The 25,020-nt window shown below is 44.5% G+C and overlaps 1 protein-coding gene and 1 pseudogene across 6 annotated transcripts; one reads left to right on the forward strand and one right to left on the reverse strand.

The window, feature by feature from the left end:
- The first annotated feature begins 335 nt into the window (after positions 1-335).
- Positions 336-24,960, forward strand: ATXN2L (ataxin 2 like). 6 transcript variants are annotated; one of them, XM_074197347.1, is made up of 23 exons: positions 337-1,108; positions 2,869-2,905; positions 3,082-3,138; positions 3,224-3,295; positions 3,737-3,887; positions 4,284-4,408; positions 4,629-4,720; positions 4,913-5,113; positions 5,408-5,589; positions 5,737-5,844; positions 6,195-6,386; positions 6,636-6,707; positions 6,989-7,059; positions 7,287-7,582; positions 7,724-7,793; positions 8,144-8,290; positions 8,411-8,483; positions 8,659-8,846; positions 9,014-9,143; positions 9,243-9,364; positions 9,572-9,784; positions 10,132-10,321; positions 24,387-24,960. In XM_074197347.1, exons 1-23 carry the CDS (start codon positions 822-824, stop codon positions 24,449-24,451), a joined length of 3,141 nt encoding a protein of 1,046 aa, XP_074053448.1. In that variant the 5' UTR covers positions 337-821; the 3' UTR covers positions 24,452-24,960. The 6 variants fall into 6 exon arrangements, with proteins under 6 accessions (XP_074053447.1, XP_074053448.1, XP_074053449.1 ...); XM_074197348.1 differs by having other exon boundaries at positions 24,390-24,960; XM_074197349.1 differs by lacking the exon at positions 24,387-24,960 and adding an exon at positions 10,921-11,447.
- LOC141495720 (peptidyl-prolyl cis-trans isomerase A-like) lies at positions 21,154-21,865 on the reverse strand (annotated as a pseudogene).
- Positions 24,961-25,020: the final 60 nt, after the last annotated feature.

The raw sequence follows: 25,020 nt of genomic DNA on the forward strand, positions 1-25,020 counted from the left end.
TTAAATTAACGAGACTAAACGTGGGACGAAGGGACAGGAAACAAAAGCCTCGATGAACTCCGCACGGTGGAACAAATTGCATAGGAAATGTCAATACTCTTCCCCCCCCCCCGGATCTCTTTGCCCTCAAACCGAGCCCTTAGCTGAGTCCCGGTAAGGCGGAGGGATCAGGGATGGCTCGGCGGTGCTGTGACGTTGCACATGCGGCGCTGCTTGTCCGAGGCAGGGAGATCGGGCATGCGCAGTGGCTGCCTATAGCCAGCCTCCCTTCTCGCCCCTCCCCCAGCACTTCACACGCTCATTGTCAAGCGACGGCGGCGAGCGGGCGGTCACGGGGCGCGCTAGAGCCTCCGATGCCTTGTGCGCGTGCGCCTTTCTCTTCCTTTCCCCCTCCGAGCTCGGCTCCCATTCCCCGCCGAGTCTTCTCAGTGTGCCAGGAGCGCCGGCCTCACCTTCCTTTGCTCTTCCTCCTCCCAACCCAGAGCCGCCCGCCCAGGTGCCAGGCATCTTTCCCCGCTCGCTCCCGGGGGCTCTCCGCCGCGCGCGCACTCCCGCCGCCCCCCCTCTGCGTACCGTTCCTTTCGCGCACGCGCGCCGGCTCGCGCCCTCTCTCTCTCGCTTTCCTCAAGCCCGCGAGATCCCCCCTTCCGCCTCGCGGCGCCTTCTCGCGCCGCCGCCTCCTCGTATCCCTCACACATCGGCCCCCCCCCCGCTAACGGCGGCGCCCCCTCTCCCCAACCCCCTTTGCTCCCCGCGCGCTCGGGCGGGCCCGGCCCCAGCCCATTCCTCCCCCCCCAGCTCCCCTTCCGGACGCCGCCACCATGTTGAAGCCGCAGCCGCCTCAGCCATCTCAGCCCCAGCAGACACCCATCCAGCAGCCGGCACCGGCACGCCGGCCTCCTGGGGGGACCAGCCCCCCCAACGGAAGCCTCGGGGGGACCCCAGCCTCAGCCTCGGCCCCCGGGCCGCCCGCCGCCGCCTCGCCGGGCCTGGGGCCTCCCGCCGGAGGCAGTGGGATCCGCCGGGCAGCTGAGGGGGTCCTGCCGCCCCAGCCGCCGACACATCAGCACCAGGAGCGTCCCGGGGGCGCTGCCACCGGCAGTACCAGGTGACGAGGGGCCGGACCGGGGGGCGGCCGGGGAAGCCCGAGGCCGGGCGGTGGGCTGCAGCCATGCCGGGGGGAGCAGCGCCAGGGGACGCCGCGCCAACTTTCAGGAGGGGTTCGGCGGGGGCTCTCGGGTTCAGCCAATGGGGATGAAAGAGGAAGCGGCGTGTGCCCCTAGGTCTGGCCAATGGAGGAGATGGGGTCCCTGAATCGAACCAATACAGGGTGGGGGAGCCTTCGTCTGATCCCGTCTGGGATCCGGGGGATCCCTCCACCAGGCTTCCTGAGGGAACACGGAGGGGAAAGGGGTGGCCCTTGTGCTGACAGGCAGCTTGCTCGGGGGAAGGGGCCGCGTCCTGGTGGGCTCCACTAGGTGGGAGAAGGATTAGACCGGGCCAGGACGGAGTGCCCCCCAACACACACACACACACACACACACACACACGGAGGCAGTGCCAGACCCGGGCGTGTGTGTGTGTATCATGTATGTGTGTGTGTGTCAGTGTCTGTGTTGGAGGGGTTTCATCAATGGCCTGCGCGGGGGAGGGGGAAGAGAGGAGGGAGGTAAAGGTGAATAGGGTCTCCGGCTCAATTGATGTGAAGGGTCTCGCGGTCCCAGAGCTCAGCCAATGGGTGGGAAGAGGCGGGAAGGGGTCCCTAGTTATAGCCAATGGGGGGGGCGTGGAGTCTACAGTTGGGCCAATGGGTAGAGAAGAAATAGGCTGCGCCTCCCCCCCCCCCCCCGGAGGGAACTGCAGACCCTGTATAACCCCCTGTGCGCGCGCGCGCCCTGGTACGTGCGCGTGAAGAAGGTGCCGTCTCATGACAGGCTATTAGGACGGCGCTCCGGGCAGCTCCGGGCGGCTCCGGGAGGAGAGCTGGAGCCGGCACCGTCTAGTGCAGTCTCGGGCTCTGCCTGTTTGCTAAGGTCAGGGCGGGGGTGGGGGCTCGGCGGACCACACATCCTTCTCGTGTAGCTTATTGAGGCTGCACGCAGGCGCTCTGGGGCCAGGAAGGCGAGCGAGCGTGAAGGAAGCCTCAGGGCTTTAATGCGCAAGCGCTGAATGGGTGAGGCCTCCCTGTGGATAGTGTCTGCGTCTGCGCGGTCCCCTCACCCCGCCAAACGGCCCCCCTCCCCCCAACGGCCAGTTACATCAGCCTGTGAGGACCCTGGTAGAGACGGCGGTTAGTTCTCCCCAGAATGGGTAATGGGGCTTCTCAGTAGGGGTGGAGACAAATGTCTTCCACGGGCGACTTAGGGGTTTCTTGCTAAAGGTGCCTTTATAAGGTGATGGGTTTACATTGACTAGTTTTAGATCGGCTCCATGTGCTTGGTGTGTTTGACCATTGGTTCCTTGTTCTCATTGGTGTTTGAAGCCCTTAGTTCTGCTCCCTTGACTTTTGGGGAGAACTGCAGGACGATTGCCCGTTTATCTCTTGTTTCACAGAACAGTTTGGACAAGAGATTAGGCCATGGGCTCTGAGGTGAAAAATAATACACCTCACTACTTTGCCTCTTCGAGATGAGGACAAGCCTGGTTTTGTTGATTTATAGGCTTTCATTGCTCTCTCCCCGAAAAGGCACAGGGATGTCTCTTATCCAACTCTTCTTTATTCCTTCTTTCCTATAAAAGAAGTAGATTCTTCTTCTATGGTTTTATGTTATGTTAAACATTCCTGACCCTTTCTTTGTGGGTAGGGGCGTAGGAGGGACTTGGGAGAACATAAATAACTAAAAGTACCTTTGATATTTTCTTTTATAGGGGACAGAGCACAGGAAAGGGGCCCCCACCGTCACCTGTGAGTGCCTTTCCAATAGTCAAAATTAGTGATATAAAAAGATTGAAGTGGGAACAGATGGGATGGTACACAAAATAGGGATCATTGGGCAAAACAAATGTCAGAAAAGTAGGGTAGGATAGAATATCTGATTTCTGATTCTACTTATTAAATTGTCACCTTTGTGTTATTTTCAGGTATTTGAGGGTGTTTATAATAATTCTAGGATGCTGCACTTCCTTACTGCTGTTGTGGTACGTACTGTCTTCTAGAATAATTTGGCGTGGGGGCTCTAGATAAGTGTAACATATAGTCTTGAAGTATCACTCTTTCTGCTAGGGCTCCACTTGTGATGTAAAGGTGAAAAATGGTACCACATATGAAGGTATCTTCAAGACTCTGAGTTCAAAGGTAAGTGTGTGTATTCATTGACCCAGTTTGGAAGTTGAAATCAATTGGAAAGGGAGGTATGTGGGCAAGTCAATGCAGTTAGTCTTAAACATAGACTTAAAAACTATCATTCTGTACTGATTCTTCCCAGCCTACCATTGCTTGTTATCGTTTTTTCTATTTCATCATAAGCACTTTTCCTCTGAAAAAAATATTGATGTTGGGCATGTATGCATTTTTATATTAAAATAGTTCTAACCTGATTTTTTTTTAAAACTGTAAAATATGTGGTTGGTGTTAGGAAAAAATTGGGAGTTAGGAAGTATAATAGGAAATATTTGGGAAGAAGATAGGAAGGGTGGGGGTACTACAGCAACTAGCAAACTTCTGTGGAAATCTCAGACTGGATTTTACCTTCTCTAGTCCTGACCTGAGGTCTTGGGGGGGGGGGGGGTCTTGCAGTTTGAACTAGCAGTGGATGCGGTTCATAGGAAGGCTTCTGAGCCAGCAGGTGGTCCCCGTCGAGAGGACATCGTGGATACCATGGTGTTTAAACCAAGTGATGTGATGATGGTTCACTTCCGAAACGTTGACTTCAATTATGCCACTAAGGGTAATGTGTTGGGGAACTTATTTTAAGTATTGGTAGGGGAGGAAAATGATTTCTTCCTTCCATTTGCTGCTGCCCAAAGTGGCAGCATGAGGGAAATTTTTTTGTTTTCTTTACGTCTGAGTTTTCTTTGTGCCTGTTCATGAAGAGTGGGGTTATGGGACAGTTAGGTAGTTCAGTAGATAAAAATGGCCTTGGATGAAGGAGGACCTAAGTTCAAATCATACTAGCATTTGTGACCAGGTTAAGTCACTTTAACCCCTTCCATAGTAAGTTAGGTTAAGATTCTGACTTTCCCAGACTTGGTATCTCCATTCTCCCTTTTTCTGAGATTTTGAGAGGTAGAAGGAAGTCTGTGAGATGTCATGTAACTCTTGATCTCAAACCCTATTCCCACAGATAAGTTTACAGACTCTGCCATTGCTATGAACTCAAAGGTGAATGGTGAACACAAAGAGAAGGTGCTACAACGCTGGGAAGGGGGCGATGGCAACAGTGATGACTACGACCTTGAATCTGATATGGTACAGTATGTTTTTTGAGGGCTTCTATAATCTGAGAGTCAAGGAGTCCAAGTGGTAGGATTGTAGAAGGCTGGACATCTTATATTGGTGTGGGCTTAAAGACAATTTTAGATGTTGTCTGTAGAAAGAGGTACTATGGAGATACAATTACTGATTCTTTCTGAAGTATTATGTTCTTATTTCTTCCTCTTCCTTAACATCTGTCTTTTTTCCCTTATAGTCTAATGGATGGGACCCTAATGAAATGTTCAAGTTCAACGAGGAAAACTATGGAGTAAAAACAACTTATGACAGTAGCCTCTCTTCTTATACGTGAGTGTCTGAATACTCTCCAGAGGTAGAAATAGGAGGTAGGGTGAGGTGTCAAAACAGGCTCTGTCCAAGGGGAGGGGGAAGACCACATTTGATACTGAACTTTATTCTTCCCCTTTTTCCTCCCCCCATCCCCATTTTTTCCCTCTCTTGCTTCTCTTGGCCTCGTGTTATGGTTGTGGAATACTCTAGGGTCCCCCTGGAGAAGGACAATTCAGAGGAATTTCGTCTGCGAGAGCTCCGTGCAGCCCAGCTGGCTAGAGAAATAGAGTCCAGTCCCCAGTACCGCTTGCGAATTGCTATGGAGAACGACGATGGACGGACAGAGGAGGAGAAGCATAGCTCTGTGCAGCGACAGGGCTCAGGTCGAGATAGTCCAAGTTTAGTGTCCAGGTCAGTATGTTATTAAGGGCCCCAGGGATGGGGCAAGAGGTGGAAGAGTGGTACTGGCTTAGAAAATAGATGTTCTTATTGGCAGTGTTTGGATGGAAGTGAGATTATATACATAATTCTGTAGCAGTAGGTCTTTGTCTGCAAACAAACATCCTTAGATAGTATCAGAAAGGAAATTAGAAAAAGGAGCCTAGGTAAAGGCCTTGGAAAAAGGATTTAGGGAAACAAGACACCTCTGGTTCTTGGTTTTGATTTGGTTTTTTTTGTATAATTTTATTTACTTCCTTTTCCTAGGGAAGGGAAGTATATTCCTCTGCCCCAGAGGATGCGGGAGGGAGGCCCCCGAGGAGGAGTTCGCTGCAGCAGCTCCAGGGGAGGTCGACCTGGCATTGGTTCCTTGCCCCCTCGGGGTGGCCCCCACCACTCTGACAGTAGTGGTCCCAGTCCTGGTCCTGAGCCCCGTGGCATCAATGGAGGTGAATTGGGACTGCGGAGGGGAAAGGGGAATCAAGCAAGTGGGACTGAAATAGGGCCAGAAGGGTAATGTTAGTGCTCTTCCTTGGTAACTCTATTTTACCTTTTTTTTTTGTTAGATCATTTTTCTTACCTTTTATTACTTTTAGGTCCTTCCCGCATGTCCCCGAAAGCCCAGAGGCCCCTTAGAGGTGCAAAGACTATGTCTTCCCCTAGCAGCCGACCTCCTGGGGAAGCTTCTGCCCCACCTCCTACAGGTAAGACTTCTGATATGTGTTATATTAAGGAAGTAAAAATTATAGCTAGAGAGAAGCTGGGGGAAGAGGGGAAGAACCAGTTGTGAAAAATTGTCCTGGATGGGATTAAAGAGAAATGGATGGGAAGAATACCAGGAAAGCTTTGGAAAGAGATGATAGAATAATAAGGAATTCTGCTTTCTTGGGATGGGAAAGCTGTGTATTTATGAAACTCTGGGATTAAATGTTTGTTGAATAAGTGAAAAAGAAACATAAATTGCCTGGAAGTACTTTTTAACAGTTCAGTTCAATAAAGTATCCAAATCTACTGTTTTAACTTGTCTTAAAATATTTTCTCCCCACTCTGGTAGTTGGTCGGATGTATCCCCCTCGTTCCCCTAAGTCAGCTGCTCCTGCCCCAGCCTCAGCTTCCTGTCCAGAGGCACCTATAGGTTCTGCAGTTCCCACCTCCACGGCCTCCATTCCTCCAGTTCCTTCAGCTATGGAACCTGGAGCTGGCCCCATTTCCCCATCCTCCCCAAAGGTTACAGCTCCTAATGATGGTAAGGGGAATGGTTGGGAGAAAAGGGCAAGACTCTTTGTTGGGGGGTGGCTAGGTGGCTCAGTGGATAGAGCACCAGCCCTGGAGTCAGGAGGACCTGAGTTCAAATCTGGCCTCAGACACTTAATAATTACCTAGCTGTATAGCCTTGGGCAAGTCACTTAATTAACCCCATTGCCTTGCAAAAACCTAAAGAAAAAAAAAAGAAAGGTCCTTGGTTGGTTCTTATAATGTATTTCTTTTCCCTAAGGGAAAGAACTACCCCAAAAGGAACCTGGGAGGACTTTGGAGCCACCAGAGCTAGCCCGAGTAACTGGGAAAGGTGAAGATTAATTTCTGCCTCCTCATCTTTGAACATTAGGTGTCTTTTTTCTCATCCTTGAATGTTACGTGACTTTTTTTCCCAAATATAGAGTAATGGGGAAGGGATGAGAGCTATTAAGGATTTCATTCTAATATACCTCATTACATTCTCAAGATTCCTCTTAAACCCCCCCCACCCCAAGTCTCTGTTTCTGCATTTAGGCCCTAAATTTAGTTTTTCTAGAGAGGGGAGCTAATTCCCTATAATATCTTATTCCCTTTTCCATTGTTCTCCTATAGCCCCTGGTCTTCAGAATGAGCAAAAACGTTATCAGTTGGAAGAACTGAAGAAGTTTGGGGCTCAGTTTAAGGTGAGGATTGGGAAATTATAGGGGAATAAGTTGTGAATTTTAAACAGACAAAGGGATTTTGGAGGTTGAAACTACAAATGAGGGATATGTAGAAAGACATAAATAGGACAAAATTTGGAAGAGGGGTAAGGTACAGATAATTTTGAGGAGAATTTAGAGACATCAGCTGGAGTGTGGAGCATTGAATATAAAGTCTGTCTTTAATGTGTGTTTTTTTTTACCTGCAGCTCCAGTCTAGCAGTTCTCCTGAGGCCAGCCTGGACCCTTTCTCTCCCCGGGGTCCCAAGGAAGGTGGGGTGGAAGCCAAAGGAAAGGAAAAGGAGGTGGAGGGTCTTCTGGTTCCAGAACCCTTGGTATCCTCCAAAACAGAATCACCACCTGATAAGGAAGAAAAGCTGTCCCTCCCCTCAACGGGAGGGACTGAGGGACCAGAGCAGTCCCAAACACCTCGACAGAACCAAATGGGCAGTCCTCCTGGGGGCATCAGCAAGGGGGATGACAAGGAAGAAGGACCTGTCACTGAGTAAGTGGGATAGGGACCTGGGGTAACATGCTTGGAGGAGGGGGGGGAGAAAAGGAAGGATTCCAAGAAGAATGCAAAAAATGGGTGTATTAAGCCAATAAAAGACTGTAAATTATTAATTTTGTTTTTTCTCTCTCATAGTCAAGTGAAGAAGTCAACACTGAACCCCAATGCCAAGGAGTTTAACCCTTCAAAGCCTCTGTTGTCTGTGGTAAGATGGGGGCAGAAGAAAGAAGAGATTTTAGAGACCTGAGAGGACAGGGATGAAAAATTCTGTAGGTCATGGGGGCAGTCTGGGTCAATGGCAGTTTACAGCATTTATTTCTTCCCTAGAAGTAGGCAGTGATGAGAAGGGACAAGGAGGGAAATATCTTGGGGAAACCACAGAGGCGCAGAGTATTTTAAGAATATTGGAATATCGTGGGTAACAGACAGGGCAGAAGAGTGAAGTATAAATGGTATGTGAGAGACTGAGGTGTCTCACTGTTCAGGTCAGCAAATCTCTGTACTTGAGAGCTGTTAGGGAACTGGTTAACTTCCCTCCCCTTTTATTTGTCATAGAACAAGTCAACCAGCACCCCAACTTCCCCAGGTCCCCGGACTCATTCAACTCCTTCAATCCCAGTGCTGACAGCAGGCCAGAGTGGGATGTACAGCCCCCAGTACATCTCCTATATACCTCAGATCCACATGGGGCCGGCCGTGCAGGTGAGCAGTGGGTGGGAGCAGAGCCTCCCTAGAGTCTGGGATCCTCAGGAAACACCCTGAACAGCAGTGATTGGATGACATAAGAGGGAATCACAGCCCTGCTCATTCTGCTCTCTCCAGGCTCCTCAGATGTACCCATATCCTGTATCTAATTCTGTGCCTGGTCAGCAGGGCAAGTACCGGGGAGCAAAAGGTAAAAGAGTGGGGGAAGTAGGACTGAACTGATGTGCAGCATATAAATTGTCCTGGGATTGGGAGATGTTGGGTTATCAATTCGTGGTGAATTAGAAATACTCCATTCAGTCTTCAACTTTCACTCTCTTTCCTTGTTAACATTGAGTTTCAGCTGGCTGTCTTCTCATCTACAGGTTCTTTGCCCCCTCAACGCTCAGACCAGCATCAGCCAGCCTCAGCACCCCCTATCATGCAGGCGGCAGCAGCTGCAGGGCCCCCTTTGGTGGCAGCCACACCATATTCTTCTTATATATCCTACAATCCCCAACAATTCCCAGGCCAACCTGCCATGATGCAGCCCATGGCCCACTATCCTTCACAGGTAATTGGAGATGGGACCAATGGAAGAGAATTGCTTTGAGTATTTGTTGACCTTTCATCCTACTCTTGATGAGATCATATGCAAACTGGCATTTTTCAGGGGAATACAAAGTATCAAGAAGAAAATACAAGCCTTCCCTCAGACTCCCTTTTTTTTCTCTTCTCTAGCCGGTCTTTGCCCCAATGCTTCAGAGTAACCCAAGGATGCTGACATCGGGCAGTCACCCCCAGGCCATTGTCTCATCTTCTACCCCTCAGTACCCTCCAGCAGAGCAGCCTACTCCCCAAGCCCTTTATGGTAAGTCCTTTAAATTTTTAGATTCTTTTCCTGAAATAAGCTCCCTGCCCTTTTCATGCATTCTTTCCGCTGATTCTCTCTCGTTCTTACCTGCTGCAGCCACCGTTCACCAGTCCTATCCACACCATGCCACGCAGCTCCATGCCCACCAGCCGCAGCCAGCCACCACCCCTACTGGGAGCCAGCCGCAATCCCAGCATGCGGCCCCTAGCCCTGTCCAGGTGCCTGACATGGGAGAGGAATAAGAGTTGAGGCAAAATAATTGGGTGATAAAATGATATAGGGGTAGAACTGGGAAGAAAGAGGGATGGATGGAGAATGGATCTATCATCAGAATGGGTCTAGGGTTTGAGGTGGCACAAAGTAGATCCTAGATATGGAAATAGCTGCTTGCCTGACTTTGGAACTCATCCTCTTTTCTCTAACAGCATCAGGCAGGGCAGCCACCACACTTGGGTAGTGGGCAACCACAACAGAACTTGTACCATCCAGGTGCCTTAACAGGCACACCACCATCTCTGCCACCGGGACCCTCTGCCCAGTCTCCTCAGAGCAGCTTCCCTCAGCCAGCTGCAGTCTATGCCATCCATGCCCACCAGCAGCTCCCCCATGGCTTCACCAATATGGCCCATGTCACCCAGGTAACTATTCCAAAATGAACACTTTCTAAACTTACTCTCTGGTATATTTATATTATAGGAGTTGATTATTTTGGCCACCACTGTAGTTTTCCCGACCTTGTTAAATATCCCACTGATTCCCCTATTGTGATTTTTTTTTTTATGTGATCTACGTTATTTAGGTCCATGATAGTCATTCCTATTTTATAAATTTCTTTTCCAAATCTGTCTTCTCTGAATAGCTTGGAATGGAATAAAGAAGCTAATAGAAATCTTACTCCTTTGATAATGATTGTATATGTAGCTCTCTGAATTGGGGGGTTTTCTGTGTTACTTGTTAAGTCCTCACATCTGCTTCTTTTCTGAAGGCCCATGTCCAGACTGGAATCACAGCAGCCCCACCCCCTCATCCTGGGGCTCCCCACCCACCCCAGGTGATGCTGCTGCACCCACCCCAGAGCCATGGGGGCCCACCTCAAGGGGGTGTGCCTCAGAGTGGTGTGCCTGCTCTTTCTGCTTCCACACCTTCACCCTACACCTACATCGGACACCACCAAGGTGAGCAGACAGGCCATGTTAACCTGCCTTTCCAGGAAGGGGGGGATAAATATACAAGAGGGGAGGTAGATGAAAGGATTCATGAAATCCAATTAAATGAGAGAATTTGGCAAGGAAGATTTTAATCTGATGGCAAGGAAAAACTATGAGACTGAATAGGAAGGAAACATCCTGATAGATGCTGCTTGTATGCTGCATCTGGTCTGCAAAAGGTTTATTTAATGTGATTTGTAGGCCGGAGCTGCTGTTTGACTTTGATTAGTTTGTTGCTCCATTCTTTGCATTCTGTCCTTAAGTTTGTCACCTAATAACCTGTCTAATGACTTATCAAGCCATGGTTAACTGTAGTAGTGTACCATTAGGAAGGGTAAAAACAGTCATGAGGCTGATAAGGTGGGGGAATGAGAGGCTGTGAGAAATGAAAACTAACTTGAGGAACAGGTATGTGTTTTGAAAGGACCAGTTAATATTGGATTTTGTAGTTTGTTGTTTTTATATAAATGTGGTCTCCTCCTTCAGAATATTTGGACAGCACTGGTCTAAAGGATAGATGGCTAGGTTCTAATGTTCCTGATCTCTTCTCTTTCCCCTTCAACCAGTTCAATCTCATCCCTCCCAGCAGCTCCCCTTCCACCCCTCGGGGAACTGAAGATGGTCCTGGCCGTCACTTGAGAGACTTCCTTGAGTGGAGGGAAGAGTGACCTATGTCTCTTCCCCCAGCAGCTTGGACCAGTTCTCTAGCCCTCCACTCCCCTCCCCAGCCCAACCCCACGGGGGAGTAAGGAACTCCTACCAAGCACCTTGAATGGGGCAGGGGGTGGGATGGGGGGAGGGACCTCAAGGCGGGGCCAGGGTCCAGAGGGAGTGGAGGGTTCCTGCTTGGCCCATCCTTCCTCCTACCCCTCTCCTTCATTCCCTCCCATCCCCGCTGGAGACGGAAGATCTTTTATTTTCTATTATTTATAACCTCAGACTTGGGCTCCCCTACCCTTCTTTCCCATTAACCTGAGACAGACACATAGACAGATGCCCCAACAAGGATGGTTGACAAGGACTTTTACTTTTTATTACATAAAAATATTTAAAAAAAAAAACAGAAAAAAAATAAAATTTTAAACTAACTCAACATGCCTGGAATTCCCTCTCTGGGGAAAAGGACAAAAGATGCAACCCTAGTCTGCCACAAGACCAGGGCATCAAGGAAATACAGAGGTAAGAGATGGGGGACCAGACTCTTTGAGGGGAAAGGGGCAAATGTCACTAATAACCTTTGTCTGCTAATTTTCTTGATTCGATACACGTGTGTGCACATGAGAGAAAGTGAGAGACACTTTCTCTGACACAGAAGCAGGGTGTTACTATGGAAAAAGTACTAGATTATAGGTTTGTTGTCCATCACTATTATTACCTCTGTGATCTTTCAGGCCCTCTGTTTCCTCATCCATAAAATGGTGTTGGGGGAAAGGGAAGGGTGGCAGTGAGGGATGTCTGAACTAGATGAGCTTAAATGATGGCTCTCTGGTAGTTTATAATACAAAAATCTTATGATGCTGCACTCCAAATGAAAATTTTATTTTTCTCTTGGGCTACTAGCTAGAGTGAAGAGAACCAGCTTGCCTGTAACTTGTAGCTCTTGGCAAGAATGACCCTTTGTTCTGATCCTGTATAACTATTGTGAGGGTCTAGGTCACCAGTTTGAAATTATTTAGTCTCATTTATACCTTGAATGTTTAGTGGAGTCCTAGGCCTGGTCTAGTCTCAGCCTAGGTCAAGCAGGCTTATTTCCCATCATTAATAAATAGATAGTAATAATCTAGTTTGTGGATCAGATAGGGTAATATGTGAAATATTTTGAAAAATTATTGCCATGATCCATATTTTTGAGTATGGAAAGTAAGGTTCTGAAAGAGCTGGGAAGGGTGTCATGGGTAAAAGGGGACTGGATTTAGTTTTTAGAAAGAGTAAACACTAATTGATAAGATGTGTCAGACATTTCATGGTGCTTTTTGGCATGTGATAAAAACATAGCTAGACACAGGGTTTTTACTTTATTGGAGAGTGTGGTTGTGGATATTGTATTTTTGTATTGCTTCTATGATTGCTGCTTCAGGAAATGAAAGCAGATGGCTGTGTAATATCATTTTCATTCTCTTGACAATATTCCAGAGAGCTACTCTAGGGAAGTTGGGAAAACTTGCCTGGCATCATGGAACCACATCTGTAGTAACTAGTACTGAGAAGGTTGAGGTTGGTGGATTATTTGAATTTGGGAATTCTCAGCTGCAGTAAAGGCTGAAGCTGATCAGGCTTCCAAAAGAAGTTCCACACCAATGTGGTGAAACTCTGAGAAGCAAAGGCAGACCAGGTTACCTAAGGATAGGTAAATCAGCACAGAAATGAAGCAGGTCAGAGTTTCCATTGTCCATTCCACTAAGCAGGTTAGTCAGCATTTGGCTTGGGCCCCATGAGTGGCCATTGCACTTCTAGACTGGGTGAGACAGGGAGACCAATTAGTTTGTGGTCATTTTGTTTTTCTTTTACTGTCTTTCTATCCCTGTGGGGAATTTCTTTTTAAACATTCAAAGGTTTATCAATCATATTTCCTCTCTGTGCACATTTTAAATAATAGATAGAACCTGATTGATTATACATTGAGGCAGCCTCTTCCCTCCTGCCCCTTTGCATTGTTTCTGTCTTACTACATGAATCTCTTATTCCATCAATTTGGAAGTTCCCTTCAGTGATCCTGATTGCAGTCCATTTGCCTGATGTATGACTTCTTGTCCTCTCATAAAGTTTAGCACAAAAGGTATGTAACCCAATGTTCTGGGAGCCTTTCTTGCTTTCACTTAACCAGATGAGGATACCAGTGGAACATTCTGGCTTTCTGCCTTAATATATATACCCATCTCTTCTTCCTGTTAGACATTTTTAATGCTTATTCTTTTTTGAAATTTCTTATTGGTTACATATTACAATTTGCTCACAGTGACTGTGCCCTCTCAATCATCTTTGTGACATTCATTTTTGTTTGACCTCTGACTGCCAAATAGCACTAATTAATATGTTGACATTCAAAAAAGATTTACCTATGTTTCTGTGATTAGATTTGGGGCAATTTCCTGAAGGTAATTCCATGTATTGTTTTCCCTGTCCATTGTTCTGATGCACAAGTGCTAGGATGTTGAGCCAAGTGCATACCAAATATAATCTGGGCAACACATTGTACATCCACTTTAGGCTTTGCTGTGTAGATGGTCCAAACCATATTCTTGGAGGTTTTAGATTTCTTCCAGTTGCTCTTAGGTTTTTCAGAACTTAACTATCCACATCAAATCTCTCTTCAGTTTGGACTCTCAAAAGGTGAATGTATTTGACAGGTATTTATTCTCTCCATTTCATCCCTTGCTTAACATTTATAATCAGAGGGGTATAGTTCAACAAGATGGTTATAAGTAACAATAAAAAGTAATTGCCCTAATCATTAAGGAATTTTGATAGATGGATTGGTAGAGATGAATTATGGGAAAATATTCTAGTTTTTAGTCAACAAAGTGTAATGTGGGATCTTATATTTTCCATATATTTCATTTGTGAAATTTTATTCATGAAAGTGTTCATTCCCTACCCATTCTCTCATTAGGCTGCCTTCATTTTGTGTTTAAGATAACTCATTTTGTAAAGATGAGAGAGTAGTTTTATGGTTACTAGTTTGATGGTATTGTGAGGGATTTTTGGTTGGTTGGTTTTTGTATTAGTAATCTTTCCTCATCTTTGATATCTCCTCTCTAGCAGATACCTTGTATATAGATTCCTTCACACCCTCAGTTATTTGTCCCTTCTAGTATAGGTTCATTCTGGGCAGCTAGATGGCACAGTTGATTGAACACTGGCCTTGGAATCAGGAGGACAAGAGTTCAAATCCAGCCACATTAGCTGTGTGACCTTGGGGCAAGTCATTTAACCCTGATTGCCTTCTCGTCCAGGGCCACCTCCAGTTGTCTTCCTGATTCATATCTGGTCACTGAACCCAGATGGCTCTGGAGGAGAAAATGAGGCTGGTGATTTAGCACAGCCCCCACCCCCCCCAAATCCAATTCAATTCAAGTGCTTGTCATGGCATTGCCCCCCTGATGTCATGGTCATCTTCAAAAATGAAGGACAAACATTATTATAGGTTCGTTCTGGTTGGTTTCCCCATGTTGGTTCTTCAGTAGTGCTATTTCTCTCTTTCTCTGTATAGTTGGACATATTAAGCACTTAATAAATGCTTTTTTTCATTCTGTGAATATGTTCATCTTGGGAATGGGATGTCAGGGTCCAAGTTTTGGTGGTTCTAATGTCCTTGAATGGGGAAAGATTTGTTAAAATATTTTCAAATCTTTTTCATTTTTCTTATGGTTGTTTTTCTCATTCTATTTTCATTCTTAAATATTCTTGGGCTGGCTTGGCTGACTTGGATTTCTTGCAAAGCTTTCTTTAAATAGGTTCTCCTTTCTTTGAGAGAAATAGTGTTCGTAATCATAATTCTTAACAGTTTTGCTTTTAGATGATTTCTTGGCAAGTACAATGTTTGATGATGAAGGGATTTTCTTGGCTCTTAATTTACATTTATTAAACTTTTGCATAATAATTGGTGTCAATATTATTTCTGATGCTTATTTTCCTTTTTTGGTCAATCTTCCCCCCCCCATATTCATCTTGCTTTTTACTAATTCTTATCTTTACTAGATATATAAGTTCTATGAGAGCAGAGACTTTTAATTTTGTCTTAATTCTCAACACTTGTGACAATGTCTGCCATAGTAGGCACTTAATGATTAATTGCTGTGTTATATCAGCTAAGTCACTTTGCTTTTTTAGACCTTAAGACTTCTTATTTGTAAAGTGAAATAATTATTATCATTGTAAGGAAAAGAACTTTAGAAATCTTGGAGGGCAGTATAGCTAGCAGCTGGGGACTATTCATTCAGTCAACCACATTTATTGAGCATCATCTGTTTTGTGCTATGAAAGAAGTTTCTATGAAAATCCTGCCCTTAGGCTGCTTACAGTTTAACTGCCTTTATAAAAGTAGAGGCTGCGAATGGAGTAAGTGGTCAAGAGGGCCCAACCTCAAAGCCAGAAAAACTTTTGAGTTCAAGAACCATTTCTGACATATCCTGGCTGGACAAATAAAACACTTAATAATCTTTATTTTTTTTTTGTTTTTGTTTTTGGTTTTTGCAAGGCAACGGGGTAAAAGTGACTTGCCCAAGGCCATACAGCCAGAGATTTATTAAGTGTCTGCAGTAGGATTTGAGCTCAGGTCTTCCTGATTCCAGGACTGGTGCTCTATTTACTGCACCACCTAGCTGCCCCCTTAATAATCTTTCAGTGTTCTAGGTCATATTGTGTCCATAGAAACATAGTGACTTAGAAAAGGACAAGTTAATATTTTGTTGCATTGTATTGCAACAGTTAATATTCTGTTGCATTATAGTTTGTTAAACATTACTCGAATTATATTTACATCTGGTTCTGGAAGATGTTAGAGTTATGGACAATTCTGTTTTAGGCAATTCTCTTGTTACAGAAGAAAGTATCAGTCTGCCCTATCCAGACCTCCCTCCAATCTTATAGTGGAGTAGTTGTAAGAGTAATTAATTTAATTTGCCTCATTCTAGCCTATTAAGATCCCACTTCCATCATTCAGTATATAGTTTTTCCTTCAGTCTCTGTCATTTTTGTTGGAATTTTTTATCATCATCATTTCTGAATGTATCCCTGCCCAAGAAGCCATCCTTCATAACATTTTTAAAAAATAGTTCAGATAAATCACAAAAATACCTACATACCCTGTCTGGCTGCATATGTAATATTCCACATCCCATGGACCTCTTCCATTAGGGTAGTTTAGTCATTGTGTCATTTTTTTGGTTCTGCTTACTTCACTGTGCATCAGTTTTTATCTTAATACATTTCCTGAATTTTTCATGTTGCAGTATATTTTGTTACATTTCATATGCCATGATTTCATTTACTTAATTTCCACCTGGTATAACAAAAGGAATTATTATGAATTACTCTGTTTACAGATCTTTTATCTTTGACCTACATGTGATATATGCTTTAACAGTTAGATTTTGGGGGAAAAGGATGTAGCCATTTTAACATTATTTCAAATTAAGTCCCCTCATGTTTGAGGAAAAAGAAACTGAATCAGAAAAGTTCAGTAATTTATCTGAAAATATGACCTTGTTGCCATTAAAAATTGAGTGTACTTTCAACCAAATAATCTTTTAAGTACCCCCCATGTGGAAGGCACTAGAAGAAAACAAACATTCCCTGCCCTTAAGCATTATCCATGTATGTTTATAAATAAATAAATACAAAGCAGGTGAAGTCAAAAGGAGTGGCAGGCGGAAAGGTCTCATGTGAAAAGTTAATACATGAACCAAACTTTGAATGTAAACTAGAAATTCTGGGAAGTAGAAGTAAGGATATGAAGTGAATTGCAGGGATGGGGGGGATGGCAAGTTTGCAAAAATTCAGAGATGAGATTGTGTGAGGAAACAACTCTAAGAAAGTCAATTTGACTAGATTTAGAACCTCAGGAATGACATGATTGAACCTGTGCTTTTAAGATATAACTGGTAGCTTATGTGAAGGCAAGAAGGAAGAGTCCAATTAGGAAACTGTTTTAAAAGTCCAGGTAAGAAGTGAGTCAGGATGATGATGGGTTATAAATGCAGGTGACTAAAAGGTTAGTGGTCTTCATTGAAATAGAGGGAAGCATAACATCTGGATGTTTTTTCTTTATATAAATATTTAAATCAACTGGAGCTGGGGGCGTAGAGTGGAGAAAAGACCCAGTATACCAACATTTTAGGTGATCAAACAAGGGAGATAAATTGACCAAACAGGAATACAAAGAGTGGCACCAGGAAAAACTAGGTGAAGAGAGACTATCTGAAAGGAAATAAAGAGGTCAAAAGAATTGTTCATTTGACAGAAGACAACAAAAAGACTTGTAAAGGATTAGAGAAAGGGATAAAAGAGACAAAGATACCTTTGAATGTTTTAGTTATATGAATGGAAGTTCGCTCTGGTTAATGCCTAGAAATTACTAAAAGTCATCTTTCTGAATACGGTGTTCAGGATAGGTATCACGTTGACTTTTTATTTATTTAATGCAATGGGGTTAAGTGACTTGCCCAAGGTCACACAGCTAGGCAGTTATTAACTGTTACCTCACAGAGGAGTTGGAAGCAGGTACCTAAGCAATATCCAGCATCAAGACAAGATAGTAGTTGGAGTGGAATATTACATGTGTAGGACAATTTTGATGGTCCCTCTGACAGAAGTTTAATACTTTACCGTGATAAATCAGGCTTACTAGTCTAATTGAATTTGCCTAAGAAAATCCAGTGACTTTGGAGTCATCAAAAAGGTCTTAAGGAATATTGGAAGTGGTTGGTTGGATAGTGATCTAAGTAGCCATGAAAAAAGATAAAATTACAAATTGGCTACATCCATTCCTCTCTCTTTCCTGGTATATTCTGGCAGGAAAGGCTTAAGTATGATTTTTCTCATTTCCTAAACTGTGTTTCACACCAGTCATGAGGGAAAGGATAGTTAAGAATACCATCATGCCATAATTAATGTCCTTGTCTTCAGTCATATCAGATATGCTAGTGCTGATGGTTGATTCTACTTGTAAGTTTAGAATTCTGTTTAATAAGTATACCCAACAGATATAGTTTCTCCCATGTGAGAGACAGCCCCATATAACTGACATGTCCCTTCCTTGCAGAGAATGTAAACCAGACAAATGAGAAAATAATAAAAAAATCACCCTGCCCCATCACTTTTGTGACTTCCTGAAAGGACAAGTGTAAGGTCTGCAAAAGTAATGCTGTTGGGAGCAGGAGATATGGGGGGGGGGGGTCTAATGTGAACAAAGAAAATGCAGGAAGAGTTCAAAGTATTGATTATGCCAGTGACCAATAACCACAAAAATCTTGTAGACCAGGAATTCATGTACAGTTCCTCTCCATGTTCCTGTCTCTACTGTACCATACCCTAGAATTGAATTAATTTAAAATGGGAGTGGGAAGAGATGGAAGATTACCAAGGGAGACAGGAAGAAAAATGAAGATTTACACAGCAGCAGAAGGGAAGGAGGTAGATGGCCTGAAGTTCCTATCCAGCCACTTCTCCATAAGATCTTGGGTCAAGGCCTATGATCAACAGCTCAGATTATTTTGTATCACTGGGAGCAGTTGGACAAAGTGGAGTTGTTCTCTGTGATATTCTCAAACAGATTCATTCAAGGAATTGATAAATAAAGAGCCCAGGAAGAATTGGTCCCTCCAGCCTGTGAAAGGCACTGGGAGCTGAACCATCAATGAGAGGTGTCTTCTTCCAAACATAACCAAACTCAGTGAACAGCTCCCATATTTCTAGTTCTGCTAACCACACCATCTCATTGTTGTGGATAGCATCTACCTTGTTCACACTACCATGATCTCCACACCAATTTGGTGGAAGAAAATTGCTCCATACAGGATTAGGAAAGAACATTAACATGTAGCAATGATCCTGACTCCAATGAATCCCATGCCACAGCTTAGTGCCCTGCTTCCTTTCATTTTTCTGGTCTCTTGAAAGTCTGGTACCTATTTGACTAGTTGCTGGTGTGAGGAACAGAGCTATCATTGGCTGCCATCACAAGGATGCTGCCTTCCAAATGGGGCTTCTGCAGACATGATAGTAGAGCATGTTCATACTGACTTTTACTCTTCCCCCTGCCAGTCCTTCCAAGTGTTGTGTGGTGTATTCAGTACTCACTTTATCCCATTATCTTCCTTTTTCCTTGGCTCCTTATTTTTTTAGTTTCTAACTTCTTTTTCTACTCTTTTCTTACCAATACCCCAGATTACAACCATGATAACTCTGTATCTTCTCCAGATACAGAGCTCCCAGGCCCTTTAGCCACCTCAAGCCCTGGTGTTGCCTAGGTGTGCCCCCCTCATTTTGAAATAGGATCCCAAGATGGTCAGTGTAAACAATGTGTCCAATGACTGTGCTAAAACATGGAACCAGAGGGGAAGAGAACAGTTGTTGGGAATATCGAGTCCTATAGGTGGTAAGTACACTATCCCTTCCTGACCAACTTCTACGCCACTTCAGTGCTAGAAAACAGGGTTTTGACTGCCTACCCACAGGACTCTCATTAGGAGGCTAGTGACTAAGCTGCTGATTCAAACTGGTTCCTAGACTGGTTACCTATGAGCACAGTGGCCAGCTAGGTCTTGAAATGGATAGAACACTGCCCTTAAGAGTTAGGAAGAGGGAGTTGGAACTCAACCTCAGACACTTGCCACTTAGGGCTGTGTGACCTTGGGCAAGAAACTGAATCCTGATTGCCTTGCATCTAGGGCCATCTCCAGTCCTGATTCACTTCTGGCCATTGGACCCAGAGGCTCTGGAGAAAGTGAAGTTGTTGACAGCAACACTTCACTCCATATGGTAATTATGGCATCACCTCCCTGATGTTGAGGTCTTATAAATGAAGGACAAAAACAAGCACAGTGAGCTGAGGTCACGTTTCAGGTTGGCAGAGTAACATCTCAAAACTTTGAAATAGTTCACTTGATTGTGTTTTTCTTTCCACCCTTGATAAGGGTCAAAAGGCCCTTCTATTTGCAAATACGCTATAGGCAAGTAGAGTCAGGCACTGGCTACGTGACCTTAGGCCAGTCATTTCACCTCTAGCTGTATCTACCACACTGGGTTGTTATGAGATTAAATAAAGAGTATTTGTAAAGGTGCCTCACATCATTAGGCACTTAACAGCTGCTCCCTTTCCTCTTGGCAATCTTGGGGGTGGCTGCTGTCAGCATATTCCAGAGTTCTCAGATTCTAGTATGTATGTGACTGATGGTGGCAACTAGCACTGTGGGGTTTGAATCCGCCCTTAAAGTCTTCAAAATGGGAAGGAGTTTCTATCTGGAATAGGTCCTGGGTAGAGTCGCCTGAGAAGAAAAGCCTCGTGATGGGGCGCTGGGAAGAGACGCCAGAATGTTCCAAACCAAACTTATACCTTTTTCTCAATTGCTCATTTTCACTGACCTTGATCAGGCTCGGGATCTGGAGCATTCCCTTAAGCACTTGAAAAAGTTGTGCTGCAGTGGGCAAACCCGAGTGAGGACGCGGGGCCATTTATTAGGCTTGCGTTTGCGTTCCCCGGGCCTGGAAGGCTACACTAACCACGGGGACGGTGTCCCTCCAGCACCCCTGCCCCCTCCTGGCCCTTTTCTGGATCCCGGCCACGCTCTTGTCTTCCCCCAAAGCGGCCCGCGGCTTCGTCGTACTAAGTCATCCAACTGCTGGGGTCGGGGGGCGATGGGGGTCATTGCTGCCAGGACGAGAAGGTGGGGGATCACAGGAAAGAAGGAAGAGACGGGATGCCTCGGCGCGCAGGAAGCTAACGCCTGTACTCCTATTCGGAAGTGACATCTAAAGAAGCGCCAGAAGTACGTAGGCGAGACTTCCGGCGCAGCTGAGTACCCGGAAGAAACCCGAAGACTAGATCCCACAATGCATCAGGAAAACCAAGAACCCCGCCCCGTCCCTACCACAGCCTCACGGGATTTGTAGTCGTTTCCTGAGGACATGCTTAAAAGGAGGTGAAACAGTGGGCTCAGGCATTCACTTGAATACTGGAGTAGTGGAACTTTTTTTTTTTTTTTTTTTAGGTTTTTACAAAGCAATGGGGTTAAGTGGCTTGCCCAAGGGCGCACAGCTAGGCAATTGTCTGAAGTTGCATTTGAGCTCAGGTCCTCGTGGCTCCAGGGCCGGTGCTCTATCCACTAGGCACCTAGCCGCCCTTGAACTTTTTTTTTTTGTAGCTTAGCTTTTATTTCATAATCATAAACTTAACTCTGTTGTTTCTAACCAGACTTGTGGAAGGAAAAAGGAAATGAAATCCCAAGAGAATTTGCAGCAAGTGAGAGCACAAGGATTACAGGGTATAAGAGCAGATTGAATTGGGGTGCTCTCTCCAGCTACAGAGGAATGGTTTGGTGGTTACGACAGAAAACAAAACACACACAGTCAGCAATGGTGATGTTCTTGCTGGTCTTGCCATCCCGAGAACCGAAACGCTGCACGGCTTCCACGATGTTCATGCCTTCTTTCACTTGGCCAAAGACAACATGCTTGCCATCCAGCCAGTCTTAGAGTACAGATGAACAACTGGACCCAAGACACCAGGACCAGTATGCTTCAGGATGAAGTTCTCATCAGCAAATTTCTCCCCATAGATGGACTTGCCACCAGTGCCATTATGGCGTGTGAAGTCCCCACCCTGGCACATGAACCCAGGAATGATTCTGTGTGGAAGCAGGATCCCTTGTAACCAAATCCCTTCTCTCCAGTGCTCAGAGCATGGAAATTTTCTGTTGTCCTTGGAACCTTGTCTGCAGAGAGCTCGAAGGTAACTCGGCCCAGGGGCTCCTTATCGACGGCGATGTCGAAGTACACGCTGGGGTTGGCCATGGCCACAGATGCCTGGGCTGGGAGCTGAACGAGGACTCCCAGTAGCGGCGTCTGCCAAGTGCAGCTTTGTAAAACTCAAAATAATAATTCCCCCCATTCTTGCTTCCCCCCCTCCCACAGAAAGTAGACTGTTAGTCTTTACACTGGTTCCATGTTATACGTTGATCTCAGTTAAATGTGATGACAGAGAAATCTAGCGGAACTTTTTAAACCGAATACTACCTTAACTCAAGCTGGGTAATAACTATGTTATGCCAGAAGCAGGTATTAACTCCCTTTGGACTCCTCTACTGAACGAGCAGCAAATTTTGCACAGGTTACATCAATTCTTCAAGGGGAAATAAGGCCATTTTGAACTGGCCTAGGTACTGAGCATTCTTCCCAGTAGGATTCCTCACCCCCAACATCATCATCCTCTGAATACATCCATTCTTCATCCAGTGGGTTACTTTCCCGAATCCACCCATGATCTCTGGTAACTTTTTTCATCAAAAATCTTTGATGGATCTCCAAGTACCAAAGCAGGCTTTGTAGTGGGGAAATCCAAATTCTTTAGTTTGTTAGGTTATCTCCCACTTTCCCTGTTTTTAAGACCTAGACAAAATGGTTATCTTGTATTTTCCAGTTTCTATTTCTCCACCTGAAATGTCTTCATCTAACTTCATCTCTTTGAAGCAAAATCTAGCATCAGACCCAGCTAAAATTCACCTTCCTGACCCTTTCTACCAATTCCTCAACAGAAGAAGCTGAGAGTTCTCAAAAGTACTTTGAATCTTCTCTGACTTTCAGGATACAGATTGGACTTGTGACTACATAGATACAGGGAGCTTCCCCTACATGGAAACTCCCTCTACCAATGCTGGTCAGCACCTTAATCTGCAACTTACAGCTTTAGTGAATGGTTAAGGTCACACAGCCATTGTCCAGCTCTATCCTCTCTCACTTTGCCACTCTTCATATTCAGTTTTGTTACGATTAGATGTACATGGCTAATCAGCAAAAGAAATAGAACAAAGCTATAAATTCCCAAAGAAAAAAGCCCAGGACCAGATACAGTTACAAGTACATTCTAGCAAACATTCAAAGAACAATTTAAAATAACTTTCAATCATTGTTGTCACATTTTTTTGCCTTTAAAACTATTATTCTTAGAAGGGATCTATAGGCTTCATCAGACTATTGAGAGCCCTGAAAACCAAGGCCCCTGAGTTAGACTGAGTTACATTTATTTAAGCATTATTAATTACCCCTGTGAACCCCATCCCCCCCAAAAGAAATTTTGAGGAAGATGATCTGCCTTGAAAATATTTGTACCTGACAGCACTTATCACAGGGACTTTCACTTAAGTTAGGGTACTCACTATTCAATGAATTAATAAAAAAAAAACTTGAAAAATAGGAATCTATTTATTAGACAATTAATGCTGCTTTGGTGAAGGACCTTTCTTCCCACCCTCTCAAAAAAATAGCCAAGGGATACAGATTATACAATATGATGGGTCATTTTGACCTTTAACATCAGGTCTAGATGGGATGAGTGTGCCCCCCTCCTTACTATATACCAGAGAAACTTGGCTCATTTTTGCCCTGAGGGTTGGAGGGTGGAGTTGATTCATTAAAATTGTAATTGCAATTTCTAATTTATTTAATTGACTTAGGAAAAAGTTTCTCTCCTGGGATTCTGGGGAATGTTCCATAACTATACTTTGCCATCTACTTTTAAACCACATTTCTACCCTCATGTTCTACCAGAATCCAAAGTTATGTAGTGAAGAACAATCAATCGATTTAGCTTGGGGCTCACCTTTCTTTTACCTACCCTCAAGACCTCATCTTCTTTTAGCATACTGCACTTGAAGTCAGGAAAACTATGTCCCTTCTAACCTGTATGGGAATTTACCTTTTTGTAGTTTATCTGTACAGTGAAGCAGTTGGTCTAGATAGCCTCTGAGATACATTATAGCTCTAAATTTATAATGCTATTATCTTTTCCCTAAGGATGTTTTAGAAATAAGCTAGGTGGCGCAGTGGATAGAGCACTGACCTTGGAGTCAGGATTACCTGAGTTCAAATCCGGCCTCAGACACTTAATAATTACCAAGGCGTGTGACCTTGGTCAAGCCACTTAACCCCATTGCCTTGAAAAATAAAAAAAAAACACTTAAAAAATTTCTTGAGGCCATCCATTTATGAGAAAGATTCCTAGTAACTTGATATTATCCAAAGACTATCTTTCACACCTTACACTTGTGAACCTGGAAGTGATGGCTGACTCAGGTAATGAGTTTTAGAGGCAGTAATTTTCTGCCCTGACAGGTCTCTATTTTATGTAATCAAAAAGAGCTATTCTAAAACAGGAAAACATGATTTATCCTAGGGCTTCCAAACTCCCATTTTTCTACCACCCATGACCAAGGCATTTCAACCTGATCTTGTTTCCTTCCACTGTAAAAGGGAGTAATATATATATATTATCTACCCAACATAAGACTTCAGAAGTAACTCTCTCATCTTCTATCAGCAGCCCTGCTCGGTTTTGACTCCAAGGGAACATCATGCCTCACTCAGGATAAGCTGATCACCTGAAGACTCAGCATCACTGACTGAGTCTTTGATACACATCACTTCACCTCAAGTCCTGTTGTCACATCCCCCATTAGATTGTAAGCTCCATGAGGGCAGGGATTGTCTTTTTTCTTATTAATATGCTTAGCACAAAGCCTAGCATAGAGTAGATCCTTCATGTTTATTGAACTGTGTGAAGACCAAATTAGGTTTATACAGTGCTTTGCAAACCTTAAAGCACAATCAGTGTGGCTTAATGGACTGAAAGCCAGTCTTAGAATTGGTTCAGGGGCCTCTCATCACCTAGGCAGCTAGCTCTATGAGGCCATATGTTGCAAAGAGGGTGCTGATGTGCTTTGATAGAGAGGGTTTCCACATCTCACAAGTTCTCCACTCAAAAAACTAAAGGTCCCAATATCCAGAAATGTGTGTATATACATATATGTGTGTTTGTATGTGTATATACAGAGCATGAAATGTCCAACAAAATTTTAAATTCACATTCTGCAAATAAATATCAGTTATTTCTATTTAATGAGTGTTTCTCCATGTATATGAGAATTAATGGCTCTTACGTGTTTATTAAGGTT

Source organism: Macrotis lagotis, chromosome 8 (assembly GCF_037893015.1).
Source record: "Macrotis lagotis isolate mMagLag1 chromosome 8, bilby.v1.9.chrom.fasta, whole genome shotgun sequence".
In the NCBI taxonomy this organism is placed as follows: domain Eukaryota; kingdom Metazoa; phylum Chordata; class Mammalia; order Peramelemorphia; family Peramelidae; genus Macrotis; species Macrotis lagotis.

What these genes read in the sequence shown, in the direction of transcription:
- ATXN2L (XM_074197346.1), top strand. Translation starts at nt 822, where the DNA reads ATGTTGAAGCCGCAGCCGCCTCAGCCATCTCAGCCCCAGCAGACACCC. An exon ending in TCAAGACTCTGAGTTCAAAG is followed by an intron (nt 3,296 to 3,736) that starts GTAAGTGTGTGT and finishes GGGGTCTTGCAG; the next exon opens with TTTGAACTAGCAGTGGATGC. An exon ending in AGCCCGAGTAACTGGGAAAG is followed by an intron (nt 6,708 to 6,988) that starts GTGAAGATTAAT and finishes GTTCTCCTATAG; the next exon opens with CCCCTGGTCTTCAGAATGAG.